The sequence below is a fragment of the Rattus norvegicus genome, chromosome 9 (genome assembly GCF_036323735.1).
Source record: "Rattus norvegicus strain BN/NHsdMcwi chromosome 9, GRCr8, whole genome shotgun sequence".
Classification (NCBI taxonomy): domain Eukaryota; kingdom Metazoa; phylum Chordata; class Mammalia; order Rodentia; family Muridae; genus Rattus; species Rattus norvegicus.
The window spans coordinates 71,108,139-71,131,334 of record NC_086027.1 but is presented as its reverse complement, the minus strand read 5'-3'; the positions used below and the strand labels follow the sequence as shown (position 1 = coordinate 71,131,334).

The window sequence follows — 23,196 nt, the reverse complement described above, 5'->3', positions numbered from 1 at the left end:
TTCGACAATGAATATGTATGTATTGCTTTTGCAATATAAAAAGTAAAAGCTATTAAAGAAAGCAGATACAGGGAGATAAAACAAGTTTCTTGGTGACCCAGAGTATAAGCTTGAAAGAACAATGGCAAAAACCCAGGAGTCTACTTGAAATGCGATCCATTCCAGTAATAAGAGGCGTTATAAGACACCGAGCACGGTCCAGCTGCCATGCCAACGGCCTCAAGCTATGCGACTCCACTACTTATCACATTCATCTCAGAACCAAGCACAAAGCTTGGAGTCACATCATGACCATTTTGTGGGTTCATGTAAATCCATGCCATTTTAAAGTGACTTGGTAACGTTCAATGACTAAAAAGATCTTCAAAACCCTCACAGTTTGCCATCTTTGATTCTCCAGTCATGGTTTGTTTTATGTTAAATCCTCATGTTTGGGGCAGCAAGCACAGAAACTGTCGCTTAAACTGGAGGCTCTGCCAGGAATCTGATTCACAGGTTCTGAGTCAGCGCTCTCACCCACCCCTCGGTGCTCATGGCTCTGAGTGACAAAGTCTGCACTTTGGCTAATTAACTTTTCTTTGTCCCTGATATATTTTCCTCCTTCTCATGGAAAAGCCATTTTTGCAGTTTTGTGCTCTATTTGAAGAGGATGAAAATGGATGGTGTTTACCTTTCCTTTTATCTTGTGGACTATAGGTGCCACACGGATATAATAAACTACTATCATTTCGCCTGGAGGCGCTCAGAGCTTCTTGACAGTTCTCAAAGCATGGTCTGGAAAGTGCTCCACATTCTGAAATCTCCTAAGGGACAGAAACAAAAGTTACATTTTGAAAATACATTCTAATTTGAACAAGTGCAGCAGAGTGCAAGACTGACCCTTGTCTGAATCATCTCACCAGTCTCAAGCATGTGTATCTTCAATAGTGGAGAATCAAAATGGCCCTATCAGATCAGACATCTTACAATATGAAACAAACAGCATGGACAATGTAGTGTTAAGGATTATGAGTGCTGATAGCCAACACAAAAGAGGATTAACTTTATTATTCTTTCCCCCACTTACAACTGCCTTCTTTCAAATTCTCCTCCATCTGGGAGTACAGCTTGTGGCAGTGTCAATATGAGAATACAGTTCATGCCAAGGGTGTTTCTCTGCCAACCAGCTGGTTCCTCTCTCCCTCTGCCACTCTCTCTCCCTAGCTAAGTGCATATGCTCCAGGACAAGTCAGAACCCAGGCAGTATTTGTCACCAGAATGTCGTGGTTGTGTCCCACTGTGGACCCCAGGTCTTTGGCCAGATGCTAAAGAAAACGGCTGTGACAGGACCAGACAGTGGTCCTCCCTAGAGTCTTTTTTTCCTTCTGTATTTCCCTTTCCTGTTTGCATTCTGACAGTCTGCAAACAAATTCACAGTTTTCTGCAAACTGCTGTATCCAGAATAACACCCCACACACCATCGTCCCCAGGTGCTGAAGAGGTAACAGGGGGCAGCTGGTGACAGAAAGCTCAGTTATGTTTTCAAGGAGACTGTGGCACAGGGAGCCTTCTTTTGCTCCTTGTTCCTATTATTTGTCTTCCTAACAGATTTCAGGGAAATAGATGATTTGGAAGTCATTCTGTAGCTCTTCCCTTGGCCATTTGTGAGAGGCACATGTCGCAAACACAGATCTACTCCCTAAGCTCTCTCCTCCAGGAAGAGCTTGGCTGAAACAAAGCATTTGGTTTTACTTTTTCTTCTTTAGTTCCCAAAAATTCAGTATCTAGCTAAACAAAATATTTGAAGCATTCACTTCTATTCTATATCCTAAATAATTCAAATGCTTTTGGCTGCACAGGGCTATTGGCCTCCTGTGCAGGCTTCTAGCAGCGCTTGCACTCTTACCACGTTACCCTTGGCTGCCGCGCTACCACTCCAACCAAAGCAGGTACAGGAGACAAGTGGCTCCTATGTTAAAGCTGGAGTCCCAGCAGGCAGCAGGGCTGGGACTTGCTTTGCATTGCCTCCTGTTTTCACTTAACAATAACAAGAAGAACAAAACAAATTTTTCTGCTTTCCTAACTCTTTGATAAATGACACAATCAATGTCCCAACATCTGATCAGTAACTGGCCTAATTAAAGCATCCAGCCTGTAAAATAGAGCTGCCGTGGAGGCCTCCATTAGTGTCCCAGCCAATAAAAAATATAATGGATTTTTAAACATGTTCTGCCTCTTCGAAGATGAGCTGCAGCAGGGAGGAAAAATGTTTTGGGAAAGGGAAAAAGAAAACCAGGTCATAACCCATTTCTAAATACCAAGTCTCTAGGCACAAACCGAATCGCAATTCAACCTGAAGCTCATCCTTTGAAAAACATGCTTCTGTTCAAAATGATTCTGATTCAATCACGGGCTCATTATGTATTCTTCCTGAGGTTCTCATCAAAACTGTTTACCTATCTTGTACAACTGGCTAATGTGGGGGAAAAAAAAAACTTTATATTTTGACTTTTCTTAAGCAGCACCTTCATTTCTTTTCAACATCAGTATAATGTTCTAGCAATTATGTTGGCATTCTTGCCAAATCTAACTAATTGATTTGCCCTGATGTCTGAGCAGTGCACAGACCTCCTCTGGGCTATGGATGCTTTTCTATAGAGCAGAGGGCACTTGCTGCTCTGTGGGGATAGATGGAAAAGCAGGTGTGCACAGCATACACTGTGCACAGCATAGGCATGACAGTGCAGAAGATTCAGGAGATCAGATAGCTGATTTTCTTTACATTTAATAAAGATAAGCTGTACATTAGGCTTCTGTCTTTACAAGGAATAATACTCTTTAATCTTCCTGGCTACCACAAAGATTCACAATAGCTAAGAGTGAAGGGCCTGCTCATTCCCCATGGTAAGCATGTAAATATTAGGGAAAGAAAATGGATCTTGTTTAAATGTCCTAATAAAAATTGCTTTTTGTAACAGTTCCTATTCCTGATTGATCCCCTGGTGAACTATATTAACAAGACACATGTGAGGATGCGTAAGGAACTGAGACTTAATGCTTCCTTCCGATGGGATGATGCCAGTCCACTCTAGACTGAGAATGCTCAGAGAAAGTCTTCCACCTCCAGGAGCTGGGATATCATAGCCACCCACAGACATTCACATGTATTTTACAGAGAGCAGGGATGAGGGAAGATGAGAGTAAAGACATCTCACAGTCTATTAGAAGCACACCCATTCTTTCCTCTCTTAGGTCTTTGCTGTCTGTCTGAACATGGCGCTCTGGCAGTGTTTTCCACCCTTTTCTCTTGGTTGAAGCATCTTTGTTAAAGGGGAAGCTCTAATGTGCACATATATAAGAAAGCGGAGACCTCCCCTATGCTGCCCTTCGATTTACTGTTCAATAAGCAGGTTCTTTGCATCTCTGGGCTCCATAGGAAGGACCAAATGACACCAGACAGGACCTTCTCTCATGTTAGGAAGCAGTAGATGGGGCATTCGACTATGTACATAAGTGAAGGCCATTAAATATTCATGAAGACTCTGTCACTTAAGCAGATGCACATGTGGAAAACAAGCTCATTCATTATATATAGTCTCCAGTAATTGGCCAATTTACATTAATTTAACATCTACAAGGTTATGTACAAAGAAGCATAAAAGGTACAGTTCCTCTCTCCCAATAGCTGATAATACAGCACAGGAAGATACTCTGTCATTTCATGACTCAAGACCCCTCTGGCAGAGGAAGTAGATCTTACCTGCAGCTTTTCATTCATTTAGCAACATTTATTGGAAGCCTAGCACATTGGGAGAAATGAACTCAAACAGTGGATAAAGCAGGTACCTGTACCTGTCTTCTACACTTCAAGCACTCACATCAGCTGCGTATTTTCATGGTTGGGAAATAGCAAATTGAGGATTTTGACTCAAGTAATCCACGTATGATACAAGCATCCCCATTGACATACATTTCTTGATACTTGTTCATTTTTTAATTTTGGTTGGACTCTCTACTGAGTCTAATATTTGATATTAGTTGTGTAAGTAGTATATACTCTTACTTTATATACAGCTTTAGTACCAAAACATATCTTGGCCCTAGAGACTATCCTAATATGGTGATACATGACATGCTGATATTTTTGTTAATTTTTATGAACTTACTCATTTTTCCTAAAGTAATTTAAGAAATATTTAGTACTTAATCCTTCATGTGTAATAAGAAATACTGTTTTAAGCCAATTTTATTAACAATTTGATTTAAATGGAATATTCAAGTATATCAGCACTTAAGATCTATTTTATACTTAAGGTAAAATGTAAGTGGACATTTTTCTGACATTTAAAAATCATGATCAAATATTTAAGAAGAGATAGGACTTCCATTTATTAACTAAAATGAAGCACAAATTTTGCTCAACAGATCAAACTTTAACTTAGCTAAACTTCAGGTCTGCATCATCCAAGCATAGTTTATAGAGGGAATATAGAAATTTGATTATCTCACAATAACCTCCATAATAAACACTATATACATATCCATCCAATCGGGAACCCTCTAAGGTTCCTTTCTAGTATACCACCAAAATTTTATTAAGAAAGATGACTTTCTTTTAAGGAGTCCAGAACCCTACCAATTTCTGAGTAGAGGCCCTGTTAAACATAGACCTGTGATATTTGATAAATTATTTACTTTATATGCATATTTCAAATTTTTTATTGTGTCTAAGATATACAAGCACCTCTTTCTTTCATATATCCACCAGAGACTGTCTGTGGTATATATTCCAAAGTACAGACTCAATAAATGTCAATCTACCATATGAGTGATGGAATCTGTATATTCCTATTTCAGAGGCTATTTCAGAAATTTTTAGGAATGTCAAGAATAGTATCACCTCCAGTGGTCTCTCCAGTCTCCTCAGAATCACTAACTGGATCATGCCCCGGATGTTTCCTTCCATGGACATGGATCTCCTCAGTGTTTCCATGGCTTCATGGTTGGACTTTCCCAGAAGAGTTTCCCCATTAACAGCAATCAGTTGGTCATTCATTCGGAGACGGCCATCCTGAGGCAGAGGGGAGAAAACAGTGTGACAGCAGGAAGCATGGTGATGTCAGTAGCTGTTTGGAGGAAAACTTCAAGTACGAAAATGAGAGATTTATATGTAAACCTTAACTCCTGTGAATGACCTATTTTCAATGGCAGGCAGAGGTTCTGGAACTTTTCAAGAAGTCACTAACAGCAGCACTCTGTGCGAGAGGAATTAATTGTAGATATCTTAGAGTCCTGAGCCACACAAACTGAGACACCTGTGATGTTTCTTAGCCAAGTCTCTGTCTGGCAAACATATAAATCTAACACACTTCTTCCATTTGCTCTGGCAAAGACCATGTTGGGACTCAAGGAATGGAGGCTAAGAAACAAGAGTGGTAGCCATCTCTCAAAAGCAGGGTTTACATTTTCAGACACAGAGAGACATGCTTGAAAACTGTGTGTTTCACAGCATAACGTGTCTCTTAGATATCACTGCTAGCTCTATTGAAGGGAGTAAACAAATTCCTCACATGATTTTCTCTAACCCAAAGCATAGAGTTATTCATCCACTGTTCTACAGAAGAACACAGATATGTATAATAAGAACCAATTTGCCCTAATGCCACTAGCAGGAAAGCTTGACAAAGGGAATTATCAAGCATTTCCCTACGATGTTTAGGCTGTTAAATACTTTCATCCAGCATCTCCTAGAAGAGACAGCATTTACCACTGAGCACCAGGAACCCTGATATTTGGAGAGTCCACCTGACTCCTCTTCCCGTCATGCAAGGCAATTCATTCAGAAGTCATCTTCAGCCAGAAGCCTTCCATCAGCTAACATTTCTAGTGGTGGCTGATAAACTGGGAGTGCAGCTTTTTAGGAAGACAACTTGGGCAGACCACAATGCTTTTCTCTAGAAAGACTAGGGGATATCGGTGCTTAAAATGTTTATAGACTGGTGTCTATGCTATGCTACCTAACCTCAGAAAGCCTCAAGGTTCAGATACAATTAGGAATCCTGTTCTGCTGCTGCTGCAAATACATTTAACAGAAATAGAAATAAGATACACAGAGTTTAACTTTTCCAGAGACTTCTTTCATTGACTACCTTTGGTGATATACACAGACCCAATGAGTTAATGAGATTCATGTCTTTATAAAAATGTCCACAAAAATAATCAAAATAATGGAAGTATAACTATAACTTGCCTAGGGTCATAATAACATATCAGATGAGACATATGCAAGCTTAAGTTTTGTAAACATTGACCAGTCAACCCTCTCTCCTAGTAGTCTATTTTATCTTGGCTACAGTTACATGATGCTTAACTAAATGGAAAAGAGTTCTTACAGTGACTGATTCCTAGTATGGAAGTTCAAATGAGCAGAATGAAATGCAGAAGTGAAGAAAGAAACCTCCCTGAGAAATGATCAAAACAGACACAAAGCTAAGAAGGGAAGTCAGTCATTGTATTGAGCCTCAGAGAGAAAAACCTGTGGGCTAGCTGATGGCCTTCAACCAATACAAGGGCAGGTGGTCAGAGGAATTCTTCCCTAATGAACAGAGAAAGAGGAGAGGGAGAGGGAGAGGGAGAGGGAGAGGGAGAGGGAGAGGGAGAGAGGGAGAGGGAGAGGGAGAGGGAGAGGGAGAGGGAGAGGGAGAGGGAGAGGGAGAGAGAGAGGGAGAGAGGGAGAGGGAGAGGGAGAGGGAGAGGGAGAGAGGGAGAGGGAGAGGGAGAGGGAGAGGGAGAGGGAGAGAGGGAGAGGGAGAGGGAGAGGGAGAGGGAGAGAGGGAGAGGGAGAGGGAGAGAGGGAGAGGGAGAGAGGGAGAGGGAGAGGGAGAGAGGGAGAGGGAGAGGGAGAGCTGTTATTCCATAGAGCATGTAGAGACACCTTACACATCACATCACCTGGTGGGTGGAATGTTGGTCACACAGGATTAAAACAGGCCACACAAAGGAGTGCATGTTCACTTGAAAGTAACATTGAGAATGGCAAAACAATGGGATCAATAAAGAATGTGTAGTTGTTCAGAAGCCGGCCTGCCTCATGGGAACTTAATGTCTCCTCCCTCTGACTTTGGAACTTCACTTAACCTTTACCCTAATTTACCAAGAAAGAAATCTCTCTTCTGCTATCCAATTGTGAATCAGGCACACAGAAGAATAGGATTAAGCCTCCATGAAATGGCAAGATGGGTAAAACAACCACAGTCTTAATGGTTTAGTCACAAGAAATGAAGCACAGCTGAATCTGTCCCAATTTGTCATATGAGAGGAGGATCACTGGGCTGAAGCCTGTCACTAAAATTCTCCTAATGTGGCTGGAAGCTGATGTGCAGATTTTTGAGGATTTTAGAGAAGTGTGGGGCACGGGACAGGGATACTGGCACTGTTAACAGGAAATGAGCCAGTGTTAATATCTGTAGAGGTCTGTCAGCTGGGAGGACACCTCATCTACGATAGCAGGAAGAGGAACAATAAAAACTGAAAGAATCTGAGAACGAATTTAATGAGAGGGAAAATGGGAGAAGAAAACAATTGTCTGTAAAAGCTTGTACCAACAGCTACTAACACAGACTTGTTTCTGGACACACCATATGTCTCAGCCATCTCTAAAACATTCAAATAAGATATGTTTACTACAGTGAAGTCCAAACCAAGAAGACAGGTCAAGTGACCCACCCCAGGGCCTCTGGAATTTTTTTTTCTGAGACAGTCACATTTATCACAGGTGTCACTAGAGAGTTGTGGGCACAATAAAAAAACAAAACAAAAAACCCACATACTCTCTTTTGCAAGAGTGGCTGTCCGCTGCTATTGGTGTGTACTTCTTGCTCATAAGATAAGTGATGGGTAATTTCATTAATGGTAATACCAGGAAGATCATATTGTCTTAACATTTAGAATGTTATCATAAAGCTTTAAGCTTAGAAAGGTCCTCAGAGGTCATCTTGTCTAAGCCCTTCCATTTATAGACGAATAGTATAATGCTCCAAGAAGACATCATTTGTCTAACACCTTTTAAGAGAAGGCACTTCCATATATATTTATTTGGACTGGCTCAGCTGGTTAAGCGCAAAGTTGGAAAAGAACAGAAGAGTCTATGTCTTGAATTCACTAGGGTGATCTAGCTACATGAATAATAGTGACTCATTCCAGAAGACTACTGCTTCAAGAAAAGACTTTTAAACCCAGTGAAGACAATATGGCACAGGTATCTACAGAAAGATCAGTGTTTGAAATCTAGGGACATAGGCAGAATGCATGGACACAGGAAAGTATAAGAGATGCCCTAGCAAAATGGAGGACGTCTTCTACTAGACATATTCTAAGATGAAGTTGCTTGAAGTAGGAATTGGCTACTCAGACTCAAACATCCTTCAAGAGTAGGCATATCTTTTCACATTGAAATAATTTCCACCAAAGAAGTTGCTTTTCTATGACATTTTTATTAATGTTATTATTTCAGATAATTATTTGGGCATGAGAGTAAAATCCCACAACTTTATTCATGTGAATACAAATAAATACATGAGTCATTTTAGGACGATTCCTCCATCAGAATCTGGCCCATGCTTATATTTTTCAAAGAAATAAATCTTGGGTTTGAAGATGGCTCGGAGGGTAAAGGTGCTTGCCATGCAAGCCTGGTGATGGAAGTTTGGCTCCTGAAACCCACAAAGGTGAAAGGAGAGACCTGATTCCACAAAGCTCTGCTCTGGCCTCCACATGTGTGTCATGGCATGTGTGCTCACATATACAGACATCATACACACATATGTTCACAGTAACAATAATAAATAGCTTTAAGACAAAGAGAATTTTTCTTTCCTTTTTTCTTATCAGCAGAACCCTAAGCAGCAATGTCGAGGAGAGGGGACTAGACAAGAGTAAAAGCAAACAGTGACTCCCTCGGGATACTTTAGTGGAGACATAAAAACTTGTATGAGATGTAAGGCTCTCTCTAGCCTGTGATGGGATGGCTTAGAAAGTCATCAGCTCTGACCACTTATCATAAAAGAAGGGATCAAGGGCTCAGAGACAAGATGCAGGTTATTACATCTCCCTTCTGCAAGAACATCTGTGGAAGCATTTTGTGTGAATTCTTAATCATTTATTCCAATGACTTTGTGATATAAATATTACTTCCTCCTATACAGGGATGTAAAGACAGAGGATCGGTTTCATTAATTGATTTCAAAAGGAACTTAGCATAGCCAGCTCTTCTTATCTTTCCTCATTTTTGGGTGGTGGAAAAGGTTTTGGTTTGTAGAACAGGCTGACTTGAGGCTCACTCTGTAGCCTGGGCTGGCCTCAAGTTCACAGCAATACTATTGCCTTAGCCTTTCAGTGATGAGGATAGGTATGTGATCCTATTATGCTATTTTGATTCCTAAATCATATTTCTAGAAATGATTAAGGGTATTAAGATATTGATAAAATATTTAATAAGTTTCTACTGTGTAGTCATTATGCATAACCTCCCTAAATGCCTAAGATAATTGAAACCTTAAGATAACACTTTCTTAAAAGGAAAAAATTGAGTCTGAGAGGGGTTGGAATAATTGTTGCTAGGCATGTTCTAGGACCAGATCTGAACCAGCTCTGGGTCACTCTGGAGTCTTGTTTCCAGCACCTTTGCTAATATTCTAAGTTTTATGGGTTCTTGGACCTCTCTGAACATCTAATAAAAGTTACAAATCCTAGTCTCTTCAAAGCAAATATGTACACCAGGGTTTCTCTGCAGTTGCACATTTGGATCAGATAAGTCTTTGTAATGAGGGGCTGCCATATGTGTTGCACGATATTTCATGTGTCTCCCACAGTACTTCAATGACTTCCAGGGGATCCTGTGACCTCCTGGCTCAGCTCCTGATGCTCAACTCCTCAGTACTTCCTCTGTTCTGATCTGATGACGTTATGTAGCTTGGTGCACTTCTGTTGGTCTGTTTTTATAAAGCTCCTTCATGTAAAATTATAAAACTATAGTGACACAAACTTTATATAAGGAGAGACTAAGAAAGTCTAGGTAAAGAGTGAGGCTCTGTAGAATATTCCAGAAGTATGAAGACTGACTTTCCCAGGAAGAGTTGGCTATGGCTCAAGGCCAATCCACATTAGTCTAGGGTGTTGAGAGGATTAATCATGACCAGATGTTGGCTCTTGCCTCTGCATGTTTCTAACAGGACCCTTGGTAAGGCCTCCTGGGATATTATCAACACCCACAGCCCAAGCCCCAAAGTCAGACTTACAGTATGTTTCCTGGAGCAGTGGATACTCTAGGCAAGGTGATACTTGATCAGCAAGACAGTTTTCCCAAATGAATCCTTTTGAAAGCTCTAAGACTACTCTATGACAATATCTACCTATTGTGATTTTGAAAACAAAACAAAATGTAAGTTAAAACAGTGTAAAAAATTGGTTCCAGTTTGTTATCATTCAGAGTAACTTAGAAGCAATAATAGTTGGAAAGGACACGGCAAACAAGCAGTGTGGACCACCCTGAGTACCTGTGGTGCTCACTTTACACTACCTTACCCATGTGAAATTTTTTCAATTTGCATCATCTGCCCTAACACATCTAAGCTGAAGGAAGAGGGATACCCTTTCCAACGAGAGCCCTTCTTCATGTATGTGACTTTGTCCACATGCTTCATCCGTCTCAAATTCCTTTGCACATATTTGATAGCTCTTTGTCCTCTCTAGCCAGCCTTGGCAGCCATCTTGCTCTAACAGCTGTTCTTCAGCGCATCTAACTCCTCCTTTCCCCAGTGTCCCTGGTACTATGGCTATTTGTCTACTGCTACCCTCATGGAATTAGTTTCTCACACATTTAATTTACTATCCTTAGCTTCCTAGATTATAGAATAAGGAGATTTATTCTGTGTCTCCAATTTATTATAGATTGCCTAGCTCACTCTAGAGGCTAAAGAAGTGCTTGTTAAATTGAGTCATTTGAAAAAAAATCTTTTAGTAAGGTATATGAGGACTGGTATAAGTTTCATCTATAATGAAGAAATCATTTAATTTATAAACTGCACCTAAGAAGAATTGATGAGCCAAGGCTGGCTTCATTACTTTTTGTCGACTGGCCCCATCTTCACTGACTCAGCTATTGTAAACTTTTCGATGGATTGAATTCAGTTATCATTGGAACTCCACTCCATTTGTGGGGAGCAAACTGATGAAGTCCCAGCATCTGCAGTATTTGGAAATGTTTCTAGGAAACTAAAAAGATCTTCTTCAGGGCATAGGGACATATACTCAAAATCATTTTGATAAAATGCTCTAAATACACCCTAGTGCCTTTTGTTTAAAACTCCTGGACAAATGCTGGACATCCATAAAAACATTGCACTCTCAGCTTCCTATAGCCACACTGACCATTCTCACAGTAGGAGCTTGAGACAATCTGACTTAGAGTCTCCAGAAGTAGTCGACAGGCTATAGCATGATACCATTCTGAGGTGCTTGTTTTACATTTTCCTGTTTCCTGTCATCCCAACTCCCTTTTCATCCCTTCCTATCTCCTTCTGGATTTTGTACTCTTAATTTACTTTGGCCTAGAAAAGCAGATTAAGAAAGCCTGTTCAGGCATATGTGTTATGCATGAATCAGGAATATTCTGCATGAATGCATAAACAGATTAGAATCTCAGAGAGCTTTCCCATTGAAACTCTGTTGTGTTTACTTTCTTCTCCTTCTCTATGCTTTTGGGTTTCTTTTTCTGGGGCAGGGGGCAAGTGTACTTATTAGTTGTGGTGGATGAGAACCACCTGAGGTACTCAAGTGTGTGTTCTCCTCTTTTGTTCCCTTCCCTTCATACATAATATACTCCAACTAGTTTAGTTGAATTTCAGGGTTTTTTCCAGGAGCACTCGTGCCAATGGAGAGACAACACAATATGGCCTGAATATGTGGGAAAGCAAAAAGAAAACAAAGTGGGGGCCAGGCTCCACATCCCCTTAAGTACACGCTCAGAGTGGATTTAAACTTCCCATCAGGTCTCTTCTCCAGAAGGGCTCACTAGCTACAAGCTGCACGTCCCCCCCCCCCCCGGGAATTTTGGAAGGGCATTAAATTATAAACTATTTTAATAGGTGCTAATTTTAGATCCAAGGCACCATCGTCAGGATAGATCAATTTCTATAGATTGCGTTTTTCTTTAAGACTATGACATCATGCATACTTTCACAATTGATGCGATCCAAGGTATCTGAAACACACACTGAGTTGATGGAGCTTCAAACCTCGCTCTGTAGAGACCAAACGCACTTTTTATTTGTATTCACACACCTAAGAAAGTCAGAAGTGATAAAAATTGGCAGGCAAAGCAGTAACAGAGGCTGAGATGGTAGAATGTTAGAAAGTACAGGATATGACCCTTCTGTACATTCCTGATGTTTAAATGCACAAATGACATGAATTAAAGCCTGCTAAGAGTTTCAAGGCCTTAAAATAAAAGTGACTGACAAGTATTTTCCTTATATTTTTGGCTAATGATATCCTTTTTAAATATTTTAAACATAAAATTCTTACTATGTACATTACAAATCTCCTGGTTTATTTGGGGACCACTCATCAGTGCTCAGTCTGCAGAGCTGAAGGCATCCAATGTAGCTGTCAAAACCCGACTGCCTAGACCTCTGTCAGAGGCACCAGTTAGAATGCCACCAGCTACCAGTGATACCTCAAAGTCTTCCTGCTGGGAGGAAATGTATCAGTTTTAAGAAAAATGGAGAGCTGAAGAAATCATTTAACATTAGTGTTCCTTTAAAAGTGGTCCCTTTCATCTTCCTTTGGCTTCATTAATTATAGATATGCCACATGATTTATAGATACTGGCAGAAATGGAGGTGAAGATTACTCAGGCTGGGTGCTTTGGGCTGACTCTGCTAAGGGGGTGGGATACCACTAAATGCTCCCCATTATGGAGAGACCCCACATCTGGTCCCTACTTCCAGATCTACTGCTCATATAGATGGTCTTCCCCTAAATTCAGCTTAATCACTTGAAATTGACTGTGTGAATGCTTGTACTAGTTAAAATTCTCATATCCACTCTGAAATAGTGGAGATTCTATGAAATCCTACACCTTTGAGAAGAATCACTCCAAACTTCTTGAGCAGACAGGATCAGGTTACTTAAATGATGTCTGTTTCATATTCTGGATGCGTACACTTGCAATTAGCTATGCCAGGCATTTTCCCTCTACTTAATTTCACCATCATCAAGTAGTATTTATTAAGCACACACTGGGCTAAATTATTTTTGTACAGAGTAACATTCTTAAATGCATTCTCTCTGTTTAAGAGTCCTTAAATAATCCATCTACCTGATACATGGCATTTATTTCTCTTAGCAAAAATAAATAAATAAAACTAATTTTAAAAAGCTCTTAAATTTGAATTTTTATCTTATTATTTCAGGGCTTCAATAGTGTATCTTCCACTCCTAACATCAGCATATTCAAATGTAAAAAGTACAAGGCAGAACTTGTGTGATGTATTACATGCAACTCTCATGCTTGTGGTAATGTTTACAGTTTCCCTAAATTTATAAAATATTGCCTTTTCTAAAAATTATTTCAGAAAAAAAGCAGCCTAAGGTAAGTGTAAGCAGTAAATATAAAATTATTAATAAAATAAAAATATATTATATTTTATATAATATAGTTCATTAAAAGCAAAGCTGAGAAAAGTCATTTACCTTGAAGATATTTAGCAAGTGATTAAGAATACAAAGTCTTCAAAATGACTGTAGAGATTGTGCCTGTGTAACCTCAGAGAAAATACAAAGTCAGGTGTAACACAGATTTTGAAAAAAGGGATGTTTTTCTGAATGCAGAACTGATGTTTCTTTCCATCTAATAGCAACAACAGCATATTTTACTTGAAGTTTCAACCACAAAAATGAATTTAAGGAGAACATCCTCCAGGACATCATAATTTCAGCCTAGTTATGGTTCTTAGACAAAGTAACGCATATTTTTATGGTTGGTATACTTTGTTTGTAGAAGCAACTGCACTATACTTTGGTATAATGCCCAGGAAGAACGACAGAAACTAAAAGCAGAAGCCGGCAACAAGTGCACTGTGGGATCGGATTAGCATCAGTGCTCCAAGAGTTAGCCTGGTGCTGGTGTTTGGTGCATGCACATGGTGAATGATATGATGTAGCTCACAGAGAGGCTTCAGAGGGTTCTGCAAGGAGACTGAATATCTGGGTGTTATTTCCCTTGCTCCTGTGCATGTGTGCGTGCCTGTGTGTGTGTGTGTGTGTGTGTGTGTGTGTGTGTGTTTTATAGGCCTGTACATGTTTGCTGAGTAGATATGTGCTGAAAACAGGGGGTTACTTCTCAATCTCTGGGCTCTCTTTGCTCCCCCTTATTTTCTTGGGTGTCATGTCTTACATTGTACATTCAATGTTCTGAGTTAGTTAAGTATCTGGAAGATTCTGAGTACCGTAGATCTACAATTCAACTTGCCCTGAAAGTAGTTCATGTTCCTGCTTCTTTCCCAGAGAGCACCCGAAAAGCTGCATGCACTTACAAGCAAATAGAGCTTTGCTATTTTATTAGAAATAACTCAAAGAGGAAACAGAGAGGCTTGAAAGCAGCAGCCTGGTAGGTGAGAGGAGAGACAAAAGGTCCTCAATTAGAATCAGAGTCATTCTGAGATGTTACATCTGGCAGTAGCTGGTCTGCCTTTGTTTATATCAACAGACACTCTCAGGAGAATATAGCACTCAGAATCCACAGGAAGAATTTGGTCATACTTTTCAAAGTAGTTTAGTTTTCAACAATCCACCTTCCCTTAAGGGAAAAACACCTTGAGAACCAATTAGTGGTATGAAGGGCTGGGAGACAAAGATTGCTCCAGTAGAAAAAATACTTTGTTGATTTCAGGTAAAATCCTAGGGCCAGATGCTAACATGTGTGTCCCCGGTGCTCATCTCCCTGCCCCAGGGACACGGCAGTCTGTTACATTTGTTTCTCTTCAACCAGGACAGGAACAAAGTCTCCAAACAATTTTTGTAAGACACAACCCAGATTCACAGAACAGGTGGCAATTTTCTGAGGATTATTGGACTAGCGGGAGGAAAAAATTAAAAATTTTCTTCATCTGAATCGGGTTCCTTGTGGACAGAGCTCAGGCGTGTACTGAGCACAGTGAAGGAGGTAAACAAGACAAATGGGTACCAACCATTCACAGCGAGGCTAAACACATGATTGATGCCTCTCACTGTTTCAGAACAGCTATAAATATGCTGTCCAGCGTTTTTCAATGGTGTGAAGGTCTGACTCAGCAGACCCATGTCAGGAAGAGAATTTACATAAATGTAAAGTGAAATCTCTCTGCAAGAAATAGGACTATTAGAAACTGCTTAGGTAAGGAACTGCTCACTTACACAAACAGACTCGCTTATTAAACGACACACCAATATCTGCTGGAGCGCAAGTTATTGCCCATTTAAAAAACAAAAGTGAAAGCAAAGATGTCTGCTTTTAATTTCCAAGAAGTCATCTCGGTTTCAATTTTACTCTGAATAAATTCTGCAAAAAGAGCTGTCATTAACAATGACAAGAATAATGGCAAGTGGGTGTCCACAAGCATAGCACCTGTCCTTAAACAAAGCAGACACTTAGACAGCTTGCTAAGAAGGGTGAGCATAACACAAAACTACCAGGGAGTAGCCCCTGATTACAGGTACACAATTGGATGGTATGAAATTACGTTCATTCTAAAGCAGTGCAGCCATAGGCTATAGCCCCATTTTGTATTCAGCAAGTCTAGGTTATCTCATAAGAGTAGAGCCTTGAAATCACTGTCATGTACAATACCTCCTTTGATAAAAATGACATAATCAAAATGTGTAAATGAATAAAATTAGAGATTCCATTTTAAATACTTCTCATGGGGCCTAGCATATGTAAAGCCACAAGTATAACGGATGCTGCTGCTTGCTGCTGCTAGCATTCGGTTTCCATACCCATGGCAGTTGTCTTATTCGAGACACATTAGAGGGTATTTTAGATTCATTCATAGACTTCATTGCTTTACCGATCTCCACACCCACACTTCTGCCACTTTTATTCTGGCCACCATATTTTCTTTCCCTTGACCTTGGATTCAGTCTTATGACTACTTGACAAGTTTTGTTTGTGTGTTGTGACAGTGTGCCCCTTCGAAGTCCCACTGCTGTAAGGCATCAGCCATTGCTACTAGCCCTCTGATGTCTGTTAGCCTAGTGCCAATGGCTTGGTAAAGTATGCAGAACACATTATGCCTGTAGACCTACAATGTGACAGGAAACACTCAGCCTGCACCAGAGCCTCTACCACCACCAGTAGCTGCCCTGCAGGGCCATGAACGAAATAAAAGCTTATTGATTAAATCACTGAACCTTTAAGAGTATTGATCATGTGACACAAGTTAACTGAACTGGAGAATAAATTAAAGAATTGCCTATCTATAGTGCAAGTCTCATGCTCCAAGAAGAAGACATCAGCTTAGTGTTTATGTTGAAGAAAAAGTGGAAGTGGGGGATATCAGGAGTAAGAATTCTAAGACCTGGCTATTCTTATAAGGACTAAGTAGGTCTTCTCAGGGTCGGTATGAGGGGATACACATAGTTAACATTCCTTAGAGGAGTTGTTAGACACCAAGCCAAAGACTCTACATCAATGGTCCTCAACCTTCCTAATGCTGCAACTCTTTAATACAGTTCCTCATGTTGTGGTGACCCCCAACTAGAAAATTATTTTGTTGCTACTTCATGGCTGTAATTTTGGTGCTGTTATGAATCGTACTATAGATATCTGATATGCAGTATGTCTGAAAGGCTGCAATCTGCTACTCTATGTGTATCTTAAAGCCCAGCACTAGCTCCAGATGCTACAGACTTTACTGACTTCCTAGCAAGCGGGGGCCAGTTCTGAAGAGTAATTTGCCTTTGTTTATTCAGGAAGACAGAAAAGAAGGTAGGACTCAAATTCTGGCATATCATTATATCGCCTGAGTCAATGGTGATCAGGGACACAAACACGCTGTCCCTCTTATACAATCACTTTCCTCCTCTCAGACTGTTGTGCACATTGATTATTTAATTCTTGGGCCCCTATGGACTAGGTGCTGCAGGTAAGAAAATGAGAAATAACAAGCAATATCCGTGCCCACAGTTTCACATGGGTGCCAAGCAGTGGGAGTGCTGGATTTGAACACAGGCAGTCCAGCGAACTATTAGACCATGCTATCAGCTTTGGTCTCACAGGCTGCCCCAACATGAAAGAGTAGGGCCATAATCTTCTCTCTTTCCTGGAGTTGGATAAACTTACTTGAGTGCTTAAAGGGGAATCCACATTCTAGGCACGGTGGTTATCTTGAGGGATGCTGAATGATGAACGAACTGTATTCTACAGTCATTCTTAGAACCCTCTAAGCTTGCATTTTTTGTAAGCACACTTTTCCCATTTCCCACATTCAGTCAATTCATTTCTAGTTTTGTTTTTCTGATTATGTAATTTTAGGTGCTACTCTGCTAAGTTATAAGTTCAGAGGACTGTTAAAGGAATAATTAAAAGAATAATATTCACAAAGACTTTTCACAACTATCTTAGGAAGTACAAACATAAGGAACTGGTGCCTAGATCAGTCCACATCCACACTTCCAGAGTTGAGCAGGAAAGCCTCAGTGGTTCCCATCCTTTAGAGATTGCCTCCATCTGGGATTTCAAAAACCACAGCCCCATCCCAAGTACCAGCACCCAGGCAAACCTCACACCTTTACCTTGAAAGCAGCACCTCCATGGATGATGGATTTGATAAAAATCCCCAAGTCAGTCCCAGTTTCTCGAGATTTATTCCCTTTCAGGCTAACTCCAAGACCAGCAGAGCCGGAATCATTCAGGGGGATCTCCAAGGTGAGCTGCTCGCTTGATTCCAGGGAGAGTGCATAGCAATCAGGTTCTCCTTTCTGTTGGGAAAAGTGAAGAGAGGAGGGCTGATTATCAGTTCACCTTCTCAGATGACCTAAAGCAGATACAATTGGCAAGATGAGGTAGCTGGACCTCCTAGAGTTATATTCCTGCCAAAGAGAGGCTACCCACCCCCTACTCTCTGTTAACATGCAAACATCTTATCTACCATGCAACAAAGCACTCCCTGAGACAGAATTTGGTAATGGTCAAAAAATAAAAAATAAAAAATAAAAAAAAACACTTTAGGAGGCTAAAACTGTAAAACTTTAAACATTCTGTAGATACTTGGAAACTCAGTAGGCTGTTTTAAATAATTAAACAGGCTGAATGTTAAACTCAACAAACGTCAGGTTTCAGAATATTCTTAGACATTATTCATTCTCAGCATGTCCATCTCATGGATGTCTTAATATATAAAAATTTGTAAAAATTTTGGAGAAATACTATACTTATACAATTTGAGACATATCATTTAGCACAGAAACCATAGTATTGGTGAATATTATCAATATGGAACAGAGCACAAAAAAAAGTTCATTCTAAAGTTAGAGAAACACTTTAATGGCTGTCATTGAGTTTAATTTCATCTTTTCAAAAATCATACCTTAAGTTTATATCTTTGTATAGCAGAGCCCCCTAAAGATAAATAAGTTCTTAGATTGCAATAAAGAGTAATTTGCATAATAAATATTCATGTTCTCGATGACAAATAGCACCAATCCACTGGCAAATTCATCTCCAAGCAGACAGAGCGTGGTGGCAAATGGCAGGCTTCTGGGTCAGCTCTCCTGGGAGAAGCACGTGGCGGCTAGTCATATTTGGTACAGAGGGTTCTCAGCTATACAGCTGTGAGAATCAGCACGTGCTATGCACGTGACAATTGCCTAAGTGCCTCTCCTGCACCTCTTCAAGCTTGCAGGAATGTGAAAGGGCCACAGTGCTTAACTGGAAAATTTGAAAATGAGATATTCCTGAAACCCATCCACTCAGTCTAGGCTGGCAGTTACTTCCTCTCTGTAATTATGTCTAGAGACTCTCATCTTAAGGTCACTTCGAGGTGACTCCTCTGTACAATTGAGTATTTAAAACATCATCACGAGTGTCTGGATGTCAGTCTCAAATCCGTATAAAATCAGAAGTAGCAAAGAACCCATAATTAAAACAGGATTAAGGGGTCTGATCATAGCCAGAGCCACTGACCTGACATTTTCAACTCCTAACAAAAAAGACAAGAACCCACATTTAACGTGTAAAGAAATAGTGCTTTTAATTGCTTTCTTTCTATACAGGGTTATTGGAAAGATTCTGACAAAAGGTTGTTCAAAGAAATGATACTGCATTGCCTAATTTAATAAATCTATGGTAGGTTTCTCTCTGTGTGTCTCTGTCTGTCTGCCTGCCTGCCTCTCTCTCTCTCTCTCTCTCTCTCTCTCTCTCTCTCTCGTGTGTGTGTGTGTGTGTGGTGTGTGCGTGTGTGCATGTGCGTGCGCGGGCACGCTAACTCATTGTCCAAGCTGAGAAGCAAATTCCATTTGTGGCATCAAAGTTGCAAAGCCCTGGTTGTTTTGTTGTTTTATTGCTTTCTTGTTGTTGTTGTTTATTTCTTTTCCTCTTAATTGATAGAGAATTGGTGTTCTTTACCAACACCTTGTACTATTCCAATCCCCACGGAGATGCCCAAGCTCAGCAGTAAATGTAAACATCTAGCCTTTACCTTTGTCCTCCAATATACCTAAATTAGAATCCAGAACATTTTACCGCCATTCATGATTTTGAGTCTCTCTGGGATTGGGTTAATTTAAGTCTAATAAAAAATACAGAATTAAACAATAAATTAGAGGACAATTGTTCCCACTATAAGTTGTGAACATTTTAGGATGTAAACTTGAAAGTTCTTTGGGTACTATTTAGAGAAAATGATTTTAAAAACCTAACTGCTTTAGAAATACAGTTCTACATTGTTTAAGAATGGGACAGGGGCTGAAACATATGCTCCTAGAATACATGACTTCCTGTGGCTAGTGCACAGTGTCAGTACATATACCAAAATAGCCGAGATACCATGCAGTATATGACGGTTACACTCAAGTCATTTATTTTATGATCAAGGAGTTTTCATTTAACAACTGTATTTGATTAGTAAGATTGACAGTTATTATTGTTTTACTCTAATACGTTTAATTTGTTATCTAAATGTGAAAACAAAATAGAGATCATGCAGAATCACCTTTTCCGTTTCATTACAAAGTCAACTCCCTGACTCGGAGGAGCATGAAACACAATAGAAACAACAAACTAAAGGCTGATGAAGATAGAGTTGATCCACTCCAAGCACTTGACACATGTTAACGCACTTAGCTTCCCTATGACCTTAAAGGTTTCTTTATTAGCAGGGCCATTTTACAGACGAAGAGATCACAGAGCATTGCAGCCAGGTATTGTGCTAACAGATCTCAAGACTTGTAAATACAGAAGCTTTGGAGGCCCACGCAGCAGGACTCCTAATTCATACTGTTATTGTTTTAGTGAAAGGTCCTGAGCTATTCATTATATATCTATGATGTCTCATATTCTATGGTCATCTTAGTGAAAGCACTGAAAATTTTCCATGATCTATGATTAAAGTTGGTGTGAACTATGCTATAAATTGGTTATTAAATGACAAACACTGTCTATACTTACAGTGTATATTACACATTAAAATATATTTACTGGGCTGGGAAAATTGTACTGAGTAAAATATTTTTGCTGTCCCAGCAAGAAGGCATGAGTAAAGATCTTTAGCATCCATGTAAAAGCTGGGTTTGGCTGCATAAACCCAAATCTCAGCCCACTCAAGTGTACAAACAAATATACCCCACATAAATACACACATGCACACATAAACATTGAACTTATTAAGCATCACTCCAGATACCTATTTTTTGAGGGATTGGGAATCCCGAACATCAGTATGAGTTACAGTCACCATCCATGCAGTGCAGCGATCCCTGGTTCATTGCCCTGAGCTCTGACTCTTTGTACCACTTGACCAATACCTTTCCAGTCCGCTCACCCTCTGCTAATTACTGTTTTCCTATGTGCTTCTGAGTTTGATCGTTTCTCTTTTTAAATCTTCTTTTCTTTTTCTGAAACAATGGGCTTTCCTTCCCAATCCCATGCAAGCATCAGACTCATAGCAATCTCCCTGCATCCATCTCACGAGTGAAAGTGCTGGAGTTAAAATTTGGATTATGAGCTGGAGAGATGGCTCAGCGGTTAAGAGCACTGACTGCTCTTCCAGAGAACCTGAGTTCAATTCCCAGCAACCACATGATGGCTCACAACCATCTGTAATGGGATACAATGCCCTCTTCTGGTGTGTCTGAAGATAGCAACAGTGTACTCATATACATAAAATAAATAAATAAATCTTTTAAAAATTTGGATTACAAGTGTTACTTGTATGCCTGGCAGCCTGATTCTTAACTGCTATGCCACCATACATCCTTGCATCCCAGATTTGTGACCCATTGTGATATGACTTAGTCACAGGACATTTCAAGATTAATTCCTATAATGAAAGTAAAATGATACACAATTTATAGTCTGTGCCAACTACGGATATGTTTCCCTTCCTTGTTGCACTGTAACGGACTCAAGTCATAATTAGGGGTGGGTTTCTAATAATGGCATATTCCCAATGGTGAAGGAAGCCATTACAGTAGTTAACACAGCCATTTCCTCTCTTAGAAATAAATGTTCCTTTACCTAATGTACAAAGGGAGAAAATCAATATACTGAATGTCTCCTACCAATAATCCTAGTTTGAAGAGCAACTCTGAAAATTAAACTCAAACCTTGTCAGGCAGCATTCTGCAGCAGATGGCGAGGTGAATAGAGTATTGCCAGGGTCTTTAATGAAGGACATCAGAGATGGGACCAGCCTGGGGACAATGTCACATCCAGACAGCAGATGATCCGTGGCTTGCTAGCTTTTTAGCAGGAGCTCCTCCAACTTGTGTCAGGAAGACTCCTGTTATTTCCTTCTACCTGCACCTCCACACTAAAAACATGGGTATAGTAAGGGACCCTTACTACTTTTAACTTGCCTCCTTGTTATTTCTTATACCTTGTCAGTAGATGTCAATTCTTTGGACACAAAGTCCTCAATATTTCCAGGGCTAGGCTGTGATGGATACTTAAAATGTCCCCACTATGCATCAATAAGCCCAGCATCCCAGCACCTACTAGGTGCCAGTCATGCAGAGTCCTCAGCTTGGGCCTCCTCAAGCTTGGCATGACAGACACTCGTATTGTGGACTGTCCTATGCAGTGTAGTTAACCACAGCCATGTAGCCTCAGTAGTGTTGTTCCTGCACCAGCTGTGACGAGAAATGCCTCAGGCACTGTCATATGTCATCTAGGGTAAAATTCCAGTTGAGAAATCACTGGCCTTGAATTAACATTACCAAATGTAGCCACATTAAAAAATGCCTGGGTCTAGAAAGCATAACAGAAGTTGCTGGCTGCATGGTTCTTACTAATATGTTCCCAAAGCCTCAAGACAGCAAACACCCTGTGAACTGGGCAAGCCTTCAGTCCACAGGCTCATGACCAACATTTGGTTAAAATGGAAGAGTATGGCCCTGTTCTTGGCTATGTTTATGACTAGATGGTAGCTAATTTCCAGAGGCAGGTATTCAATGTCTGTGAGATGAACAGAGTAGGGGTGATGATAGGCAATGCTACATTAATTAGTACAACCCCTAAATGATTCATTACTTATACAAGAATCCAAGACTCAACTACAATCCATGAAGCTAGTTAAACAACTACACTAACCCATTTGCTACTTTGTATTTTTATTTGTTAAATTACTTATATAATTGTATTGATAAAACGTGGAGATAAACTTTGTGTCCAGCATGCTTCAGGTATGTCATAGACATGCTGTACCATATATATATAGAGAGAGACCATCCCATCTGCTGCCTACTTAATTCCTGTCCCAAGTTATCTGGCTGGAAAACGTCATTATCTATTACCACTAGGGTAGATTCTTTATTACTACTGCAGTGCTGCTCTTTTCTTTTCACTCTGTTTTCCAATACTGCTGAATTACTAAAAAGGAATATGTTTTAGAAAGAATGCATGACGCTATACAACCATTTACTATACGTATACTGCTATGGAAGTAGAAAAAGGAACCTTTA

The 23,196-nt window shown here is 40.1% G+C and overlaps 1 protein-coding gene across 3 annotated transcripts in view; it reads right to left on the bottom strand.

The window, feature by feature from the left end:
* The window catches only part of Pard3b (par-3 family cell polarity regulator beta), a 1,028,687-nt gene that overhangs the window by 429,710 nt on the left and 575,781 nt on the right, over positions 1-23,196 (bottom strand). For all 3 annotated transcript variants that reach the window (XM_039083322.2, NM_001191808.2, XM_063266952.1), the window contains 3 exon segments: positions 17,812-17,997; positions 4,880-5,050; positions 671-803 (listed from right to left, as the gene is read on the bottom strand). In XM_039083322.2, the coding sequence (XP_038939250.1) occupies positions 671-803; positions 4,880-5,050; positions 17,812-17,997 (490 nt within the window).